The sequence below is a fragment of the Oryza brachyantha genome, chromosome 3 (assembly GCF_000231095.2).
Source record: "Oryza brachyantha chromosome 3, ObraRS2, whole genome shotgun sequence".
NCBI lineage: Eukaryota > Viridiplantae > Streptophyta > Magnoliopsida > Poales > Poaceae > Oryza > Oryza brachyantha.
In genome coordinates, this window is record NC_023165.2 from 12,653,621 (window position 1) to 12,664,144 (window position 10,524).

The 10,524-nt window shown below is 38.2% G+C and overlaps 1 protein-coding gene across 1 annotated transcript; it reads left to right on the forward strand.

Annotated features, from left to right (window-relative positions):
* Positions 1 to 2,432: 2,432 nt before the first annotated feature.
* On the forward strand, positions 2,433 to 8,360 carry LOC102704225 (polypyrimidine tract-binding protein homolog 1). The gene is made up of 10 exons (XM_006650071.3): positions 2,433 to 2,735; positions 3,890 to 4,099; positions 4,829 to 4,891; positions 4,973 to 5,046; positions 5,149 to 5,244; positions 6,812 to 6,866; positions 6,974 to 7,078; positions 7,161 to 7,242; positions 7,544 to 7,656; positions 7,811 to 8,360. The coding sequence occupies exons 1-10, from the start codon at positions 2,538 to 2,540 to the stop codon at positions 8,213 to 8,215; spliced, it is 1,401 nt and encodes a 466-aa protein (XP_006650134.1). The 5' UTR covers positions 2,433 to 2,537; the 3' UTR covers positions 8,216 to 8,360.
* The last annotated feature ends 2,164 nt before the right edge of the window (positions 8,361 to 10,524 follow it).

Consider the following 10,524-nt stretch of genomic DNA (forward strand, 5'->3'; position numbering starts at 1 on the left):
TTGTTTAAGTAAAATATGTAAAGCTATATATATATGCATAAAAAATATTTAACAAAAAATGAAAGGATATAAAAATAATTAATAATTATGTAATTTTTTTAATAAGACGAATAGTCAAACATGTATAAAAAAGTCAACGGCGTCAAACATTTAGGAACAGAGGGGTACATATTTGCCGACCAAAAAAAGGTCAGTCCATGATTACTACTTCGTTGAGCCTCCGCACAATTTAATGACAAACAAAGTTTTCCCAAAAATAATTAAAAAGTCTTAATTAAGAAGACAAATAAGCCTAAAACCAATTTTAAAAGTACTCTTGATTCTTTTGAGCAGCTATACCACTCTCGTTACATGAGCATCACCCCCGACCAAACATTACTCATACAAACACCCATGAAACCTCTATTCTCCACTTCATAACAACATCCGATAGCATTTGAAACAACCTAACTTAACATATAACAGTGCCTACGGAACTGGTCTATGCGACCAGACGCCAAGTTGAGGGCCGGGTGCAAGCCAGACAAGATGGGAGAATTTGGCACTTATTGCTGCCACCGTCAGCCTACTACTAGTCCTGCAAGTAGAAGAGGAGGATGAGAGATGACGAAGACTGATGAGGGAAGGAGAGATGCAACATGCAACGCACTGTGAGCAGCAAAAGGGAGAGGGTCCAACAATTTATATATGACTTAGTGTGCAACAATTTTTATATGACTTAGTGTGCATCGACGTGTGATGTGCACAGGATGTTCTCTAGGTAGCAAGTCATGTCGGCCCTGCCTCGAAGAGGCCTTGTGATGACAACAAGTCGTGTTGAGATCACGAGGGCTGCTCAAGAGGACAAATGCTGTGTTTGAGATAGATGCTAGACTACGGTTTCTTACCGACATGCTTTGTAAACTCATGAACAATACATTTTGTGCAAAATATTTCTATATAAAAGTATATCATCCAATCTTTATAAAGCAATATTTTTACTATTTACTAGAATTTTAGTTATTTATACCCTCAAATAGCTATCATAAAAAACGATAATCCAAAAAACCAAAATCTTCATCACTTCCAAATGAGGCCAATGTCACAGAACTAAACCTAAGCAACATATATCCTGCCTTGGATTTTTCTTTGACCAAGATTCAATCTAAGCATGTGCGTGTAAAAGAACATAATAGAAAGTTATCTGAAGTTATGGGATCATCTATGACAAATATTTATTAGAGCATACGACATCATATAGACATGGACCACGGACGACATACAATATTACATTTGCAAGGAACAGTCAGATCATCATCAAGATGGTTTTGTTGTGTAGTGAATAGTATTGTTGAACGAGACAATGAACTACACCTTCGTCATTATGAGGAGTGTTTCTTCTTCGGTGCCACTTTGTTAGGGTGGAATTGGGACGAATAGATTTATATACACTAGCCGACTAGCGCATTATGCAAATGTGGTAATAATCATGTAGAGAGGATGCCCGATAGAAATAACTACACCCTCCACTTAAAAAAAATACTGAAGGCAAATATGGAAGTAGCCTATATACAGTTCCATATACAATAATGGTTTTTAGACCGTATGGTACCCAAGCACATCTCTAGTACGAACTAAACCATCATATGATAGGTTAGTCCCGAGCGAGTATTGTTTGGCATGTTTCTTTTCTCTCGTGTTGTATGAACCAGTTTGAAAAGTCAAGATCGAGGAATGTTTTATTTCTTTTGTCTCCTAGCATAACCTAACCTAGGCTGCATTCGACAGTAACACTAATAACTCAGATTCCTTTTTTTTTCTGGGCACACGCTCCCCAACCGCTAAGCGGAGTGTTTTTTGCGAAAATTTTCTATAGAAAAGTTGCTTTAAAATACCATATTAATATACTTCTAAAATTTTTAAATTTAATAATTAATTAATCATGTACCAATCTATTACTACGTTTTCGCGCCAGGTAACTTACCTAAAAACTACCTAAAATGAATGCGACCCTATTCCTATTGTAAGGCCACATCTTTAACCCACAATGTTTCCTCGTATAGTGTCCAATACATAGTTATGACCTCTCACTTTTAACTAGATAGATTTATATGTACTTCTATGTTAATAAATATGGAGTATAGATGTATATGCAATCCAAGATAAAGGTTGTATTTGGTGTGAGTGTTGTTAGCCGGCGTGAAAAATACGGTAATAGATTAGTACATGGTTAATAGATTATTAATTATAAAAATTAAAAATGGTATAATCTGAATTTTTAAAATAACTTTTATATAATTTTTTTTATAAAAACATATTATTTAACCGTTTGATAAGTGGGCGCGTGAAAAACGAGGTAATGTCGGAATAAAGGGGCAAAACGAATGGGGCCAAAGTGTTCGCACGCAACTCAGACGCCCAAACGATTGCTAAATATGTCTTTTTTGAGCTCCTCGGGACCTCGCCTCTCCTCATCTTGTGTCTAGGCAGCCACACCCACGCCCACACGTACGCTCGAACCCTAGCTTTTGCCTCTCCACGCGAGCGCGCGCGGCGAGATGTCGTCGTCGGCCGGCGGCGGCGGCGGGGGGCAGCAGTTCCGGTACACGCAGACGCCGTCCAAGGTGCTGCACCTGCGGAACCTGCCGTGGGAGTGCGCCGAGGAGGAGCTCGTCGATCTCTGCAAGCCCTTCGGCCGCATCGTCAATACCAAGTGCGGCGTCGGCGCCAACCGCAACCAGGCCTTCGTCGAGTTCGTAAGCCCCCCACCCCGCCCTCCCATCCTAGCCCGCTCTCTCCCATCTCATAATCGATCCGATCCGGGCGGTTCGGGGGTGAATTATTAGCCGATTTGCTGTGCTGCCATGTCGAATCGATGGGATCTATCGATCTGGTCGCGGGTGAATCGCCCGATCTAGCCACCTTGTTTTACTCGTCGAATAGGGAATTTTGTTTCCGCTGCGGCGGCTATGGGTTGGAGTAGTGGAGTCGTAATTAGGGTGACAGATGGGTCAGTGGATCACATGCCATCTTCACATCTACTGCTTAGTTCTAGGCGGTTTGCTACGCGAATGGTGTAGACGGAATTGGTTTTAGGATTGATCAGATGCGGCTGTAGGATTCACGCTAGACTGGATATTTAACAGCACCATTGTTTAACAATGTTTAAGTCTTTGGGTGGGTTGGACTTTCAGGTGAATTGTTGGGGTTATGATTGGACTCAATCGAGGTTAGTTTATGATAGTGGAATGCTATATTCTATCAATCTGTCAAGAATCTATGTGTGTCATACTCAGATATGCCATCTATCTACATGACTGGATCTCTGTAGTGCTATTTATTTTGTTCGGTGATAGGATACTTTGCAGAATTTAGTTACTTATTTTTCTATTACATTTACAAGGTTTTGATCTTTTGGGACTTAGATGTATGGTGGCGAGAGTGTTTAAATGACTGCAGAAAAGTTCCATTCTGCGTCATTAGTAACTTTAGAGCAAATTCTATTTGTGAGATTGGTTATTTGGTTATTAGTAAACGTCGGTGCATCTTTATATTTCTGAGAAAAGCTTTTGTTATCTTTCTCTTGCTAGAAATTCTATTTTTTTTACCTTTAATCATGTTTTCTTTGTAATGAATGCTACTATACTACATGGGGGTGATTGTTTGGTTTTTTAATGGAAAAAGCCAAACGACATATTTGCAAACAAAAAATAATTTGTGAATAAAACTTTTATATACGTATTCTTAGTGATCTAAAAGCTAAGGCTAGAAAATAAACTTCGGTGAAAAAACCACAAAATCAACTCCAAATTTAAGGTTGAAAATTCAAATTATGGCTTATAAGCATAAGCATAAGCGAAAAGATTGGGGGTATGAATATTACTTATGCAAAGCCATTTCTTCTTTGCAGACCGATATTAATCAAGCTATTTCAATGGTTTCTTACTTTGCATCATCTTCGGAACCAGCACAAATCCGAGGCAAAACTGTTTATATTCAGTATTCAAATAGACAAGAAATAGTTAACAACAAGAGCCCTGGAGAGACTGCTGGAAATGTGTTGCTAGTCACTATAGAGGGTGTTCAAGCAAATGATGTCACCATCGATGTGATCCATCTGGTGAGTTCTACATTTTAATTACTTTTCTGCCATGAAAGTATTTCAATGGGTGAATTAGTAAAATCATGACAAATTTAAAGTGTGATTGTTGCTATATTGATTGCCATTGACCGAATGGATCCAAGGGAGTCTACCTGACCTGATCCTTGTAAATCAAAAATTTTACATAGCTTTTCATCTCGTAGTAACGTATTCTGCATGAATCAGCAGGCCCATGTTAACACGGAGAAAATGTCATTATCAACAACTGCAGTTGGAGAGATATCATGTTTGTTTTGCTGCCTCTGTCTTCTAACTATTACATTTGAAGTTTTTATGAGTCCTTGGGGATGCCCTTTTCTAATTATCCTTCATCATCGCGCTTTTCCACGGTGTAGGGCACCTCCCTGTTTATCCAAGTTATTGATGAAAGGTTAAATTCCCAACCTTTAGAAAGTTAGTACATCTATGGTGCTTCTTTTTGTGATCATTTTGTGGTGCTCCTTTTCCAGCTATTGGCAATGCAGTTTAGTTTCATTTGTCACTGGTTTATACGTCTAGGATCTTCTTTGTATTTTTGGTTGAAAAGGGATAATCTTTAATAGTTTCCTGCAGGCAATAATATTCAATAATTGATTTTATGTACTACAGGATTTTTATATGTGCCATTTGTTCGCGGTAGATCAGCTGACAGTTCCCGGACTACTTTTCTCTTTTACTCCTATATATGACCCTTTTGTTATATTGCAGGTTTTCTCGGCTTTTGGATTTGTTCACAAAATAGCCACTTTTGAGAAGGCTGCTGGTTTTCAGGTTACTTAAATTTTTTAATTCTGTTAATACTTGATTTCTTACAAAGGCAATGTTCCGACTGTAACTTTTTTTTTCCCTCAGGCACTGATCCAGTACACAGATGCAGCAACAGCTTCTGCAGCAAGAGAAGCCTTAGATGGAAGAAGCATCCCAAGGTGACATCTTTTGTTCTTTGTATGCCGTCGCTTGATAATGTTCGTGCTTTGTGCGATTGTGCCTCTCATAAACTGAATTTCTGAAACTTCAATTTAATGTAGGTACTTGCTTCCAGAGCATGTAACATCCTGTTGTTTGAGAATTTCGTTCTCTGCACATAAGGATCTGAACATCAAGTTCCAGTCACACCGCAGCAGGTATCATTTATATCCTTTTGGCTTGAGTTGGTTTGCAAGATTAAATTTCATGGTTGTAGATGGCTCTCTACGTGTCTAAGAAGATTGTACAATCAATACACTACCGGTTATTTTGTGTGGGATTTCTAGATATTAAAATGTATGCGTAGGTATGGGAAGATTGTCACTCATATCAATACACTTAAGAAACACATGTTCTGCTACATTGTGGTCATTTTACCTTTATACATATTCCACGCTTATCCTGCTGCTCCGAATTGCTAAGTGACAGAGATGGTTTTGTTTCTCCAAAGGATAAGTGTGGTGATGATTGATGGAAAGATAGAGATCAAAACTTTCTTAGAATTATTTCTGTTGTTCCCTACAAGGATCCACATCCTCAGATTCATCAAGGTTGCATGCATAGCCAGCGATTCCTCCACTACTCGCTGGAAACAAAAATAGTAGGGTCGACTGTCGAGTAGGAGGTAACATGGGGGTCATAAGGATATTGACATTCAAAGGGAGAGAAAATTGCTATTATGCCATCATTGAGGGAAGGCTTAATTTGGAAGTTGGGGATGGAGCTCTCATGCCTGGGGAGCCTGAAGAGCAACTTGCTTATTGTCAAACAATGGCCAAAGAGAAGGAGTTACAGGAAGAACATGAGGGAGAATTATGGTTATAAAGTGGTTTCAGATGAATTTCTTGATCTTTGCAGTGGTAATAACTAATTGCAATCTCTACAGTGGTACATCACTAAATGTCACTCTTTGGTGTGGCAAAACATGTAAATACCCCTTTTAGCCTGAAGGTGTGTCCCTATTTCATTGGGAAATTGTATCAGTTGTGAATGAATCCATACCATACATAGATCACGTGCCAAAGAGTGGACAGATTGTCAACAGTTAATGATTTACATTATCAGGGGAAGATATGAAAACTTCTTGAATTCTATTAGAATTATACCGCAACCAGTTGATGTTGGTTATAGACCATCTTCTTTCTCACCAACCCCCCTACCATTGCATACTGACAGATGTGGCAACTTTGAAAATCTCGTAAAATAGTGACCCTCAACCGCCAGATTCAAGATTTGCTCATTTGCACCTGAAATCTAATTATTAGCTAAAGCAAAATAATCTTTTTCATGGGTTGAGAGCATGCTTATCTGTAGTACTTCCTTTTCTTTTAACCTCTTGCTTTTTTGGGGGGGACTTCCATTTGTAGTACTTCCTCTATTCAACAATAAAAGGATGCTTGGAGCTTTTTGATGAAATTATGGTTGAGGGAAGGGATGTTGTGATTGGTTGAGAGGGGGAAGTCAGTCGAAAAATTGAATAAGTGATGATTTTGATTGGTTGAGATGAGGAAGTAGGCAGTGACGTCCTTATATTGTTGGACAAATCTTAATCTCTACATGCCCTTATAAATCTGAATGGAGGGAGTGGTGTATAGTTATAAGTCTACATTTGTTAGCGGATTTGTCTTTTCCATCTGCGTCCCTTATCCTATTTGGCTTGTATTATCCTAGATCAAAATTCTTAGTCTGTACCTTGTTAAGCAATTTTTTCTTTGTATTTGGCAGGGATTACACCAACCCTTACCTCCCGGTTAATTCATCTGCTATAGATACGTTGCAGGTACTACTATTGAATGGTTATCAACATTTGAATCTTGTACTCATGTCTTTTCTCCATTTATCTGAACCTGCCTATTGACACGAACTGTCATTTGATGTCCTTTACAGCCTACTGTTGGTGCTGATGGAAGGAAAGTTGAGGCTGAGGGCAATGTTCTTCTAGCATCAATTGAAAATATGCAGTATGTTGTCACAGTGGATGTTCTCCACACTGTAAGTTAAATTTTGATGAACTTATTTGAAGATTTTTATTGTCGTGTAATTACTTTTTGCTGATAAGTTTAATAAATTCCAGGTGTTCTCTGCATTTGGTACAGTCCAGAAAATAGCTATTTTTGAAAAGAATGGTGGAACACAAGCTTTGATTCAGTACCCTGGTATGAACCTTGGAATATGTCAACTTAGATTTTGAATTAACAAATAATTATTGCTTTCATTTTCAACTTTTGACCAACCGTCCAACAAAGTTTGATTTGGTTATTTCGTTTACCGAAATCATTTACCTATTTCTCTAACTGAAGAAGTAAATGTAAATCTTCAGTATTTATGGAAAGTAACCAATGCAAACAAGCTTTACCGTACTGATATAAATGCGATTGCTTCTGTTTATGAGTTCGTGTTTTTTAATTCAGCTACAATTCTCCATACATCTGGCTCATTCATTATGTTACCATTCAGATGTAACTACAGCTTCAGTTGCGAAGGAAGCATTGGAAGGGCATTGCATCTACGATGGTGGCTACTGTAAGCTCCACCTGTCATACTCTCGTCATACTGATCTCAATGTAAAGGTATAATAGGTGTGCATTTTCTTTAGTGCATTGTGGGCATGGAATCTGTCTAGACGATATGATTAACTACCATCATAAAACCCTTTGTTTTGTATTCAAACTCAGATTTGCCTATCATATGAATTATGAATACATGTGTTTGTTTGTCCTTCAGGCACATAGTGACAAGAGCAGGGATTACACAATCCCACAAGGTGCAATGCAAGCAGTACCACAACCGCCTGGTGTACCAACATCCACTGGGTGGCAAGGTAATCCTCAAGCAGCTGGCGCATATGCGCCACCTGGAGCTGCTGCTCCAAACCACGGCACAACAGGGCAATTGCCGAATTGGAATCCTGGGAACTCTGGGTATGCTCAAGCTTCAGGAGCATATCCAGGGCAAATATACTCTTCTCCGGTGCAGTATGGCGCATCAGGGGCCTTCTCCGCTCCTCCTGCTGCTCCACCACTTGAGCTGCATACTTCGCAGCAGATGCCGCCGCCGCCTCAATATGGAAATCAGCCTGGATCAGCAGGTGCACCTGGAACCGGGCAACCACATCCGTATTACCGTTAAATTTAGATTCCCATTCACAGCTGGTACTGTGCCCTATCTAATTAGTAAGTTTGATCTGGCATTTGTATACTTCAATAGGGCAAAACCAGTTGCTTTTCCTTGTCTCCCTTCTTATGGAACCTTATTTATAAATAAACTTTTCATCAGTTTTCATCCGCATCACAAAATGAGGGGTTTCAATTGCGGTGAAACTCAACATAGTTCTCTTCCGAAGGTAACTTGGTATAGGCCTTATATTATTTAGGGGAATTATCAAACGTCATTGCTTTGTTGATTATAAGCATAAGTGAAACCACTTATTAAATATTAAAAGATAGTTTATGTGTAAAACTATTTTATACGTGTTTTTTGATCTAAAAGCAAATGCTAGAAAATAAACTATAATGGAAAAAACCCTCAAAAATCAACTCTAAACATAAGTTTGAATATTCAAATTTTTGCTTTCCAGCTCGTCGGTCTGTTTCCTTGGAATTTAGCTTTCCTTCTGTTTCCATACTTGTCACCGTGCTTGTGACCTTCGATAAATTTTAAATTGAACAAAACTCACATGGTTATTATATTTATATCGGGCGTAGGTTGATAATATGACAGTTTTTTTGAAGTATTTGTAAATTTATTAATTGTTAAAATGGAAAGGGTAAAAAAATGAGGACAGAAACTGGAGTATTTATTAGTTTAGTGACGTACTTGGAAAGTTGGAAACGAATGGGGTGTCAAATACTCTATCTGCCTTAAAGTATAGCTACATTTATAGTTTAAATTCACCCCAAATATAGCTACTTAGGAGATCCACAAAACTCCCACATAACTCCAACCCTACTGGCTCTTGCACCTGACCTCACCCAGTGTAGTGAGGCGCAATTCTACATTGCTCTCTCTCGAAAAAAGCTTCAATTTTACTATATTTTAGAACAAGAACAAAGGGAGTGCAGAACTGCAGATTAGATTCACCGGGCAATTCATAATTTTGTCGTCGACCGTCTTAAATGTAAACAAAAATTTCTGTACCTGATCTCTCTTCTTTTTCTGGGCCATACCGTAATACCAGAAACAAGAAACGGGAGCGATCAAAACATATACTATTACAATCCAATTTTAGGATGTATATATGTGCATATGTAATGACTTCACCACGCAGATATGTGCACTCATAATAACTTCAAGACACATGTACGTGTGTTTATAGGGATGAGCATGCACGTGTTATGGACGGCTGTGTTTCGAATTGACCATATGCACCACATATTCATTTGGACAAATTCACCGAACATGAGTTTAAATCCTACAGTAAGGTACAGTACTGCTCACTGATATGTGGCAGTACTACAGGTGGTACAGTACTACATATGATTCCATTTGTTTAGAGATGTGGCATATTGTTGCAGCACTCAACGGTCGGTTACTTCCTACTCCTATCGGATGGATACTTCGCATATGTTAGGGTCATCTTATCTCACCTATCTTCAAACAAAACATCATAAAAAGAACGACTTCTCCGTGCCCCAACCTATCATGTCATGTTGCAATCTACATCTGTCAATATGTGTATTTGCATCCTCATCGGTTTTTGAAGACCTAGCAATGCCAACACCACAATATTTTTATAAAATAACCAGGAATCACAGTTGAGGAGACAACAGCCGGCCTACTGTCATGGAGTAGTAGGTCACTGCATACTCTCTGTTCTCTTTTTTAACTTCATTGACTTTTTTGATTTACTTTTAACCATTTGTCTTATTCAGTTTTTTTATAAATATATAAAATTACAAGTTATGTTTGAAGTGTATTTAATAATAAATTAAATCATAACAAAATGATTAATAATTATTTAATTATTTAATAAGATGAATAGTTAAACATGACCTAAAAATTAATGTCGTTAAATAAAAAACTTGAATTCAGTACATGGTTACATTAGACAGAATCTTGTGATACTAACCATACGGATCAACCAATTTGATGGGGACGTCTATCTGTCACCAAACTTAAGTTTCGGTCAATGGCCAGAGCTTGGTGACAATGCATTTTCTTTTTCCTATCTCGTGTTCTCTGCACTCGAATTGGATTCATGATCAAACCCAATAAAATCTCAACATGAGAGCTAGTACAAAGACTGTAGCAAATATTTCTTGTGACTTTTGGATATGCCTATATGAAAAGAGAGGTTTTTTATCGGTGAAAAGAAAAGGCTGAAGTGGAAATCATTTTGCTGTACACTGCTAGTACAGTGTACTCTCCTCTCTTAGAATCTTCGGCTCTTCCAAACGGACTTTAAATTTCTCACGTGCCTGTCTTAAGGAAATATGAAA

What these genes read in the sequence shown, in the direction of transcription:
- LOC102704225 (XM_006650071.3), top strand. Translation starts at nt 2,538, where the DNA reads ATGTCGTCGTCGGCCGGCGGCGGCGGCGGGGGGCAGCAGTTCCGGTAC. An exon ending in CCATCGATGTGATCCATCTG is followed by an intron (nt 4,100 to 4,828) that starts GTGAGTTCTACA and finishes GTTATATTGCAG; the next exon opens with GTTTTCTCGGCTTTTGGATT. An exon ending in CTGCTATAGATACGTTGCAG is followed by an intron (nt 6,867 to 6,973) that starts GTACTACTATTG and finishes TGTCCTTTACAG; the next exon opens with CCTACTGTTGGTGCTGATGG.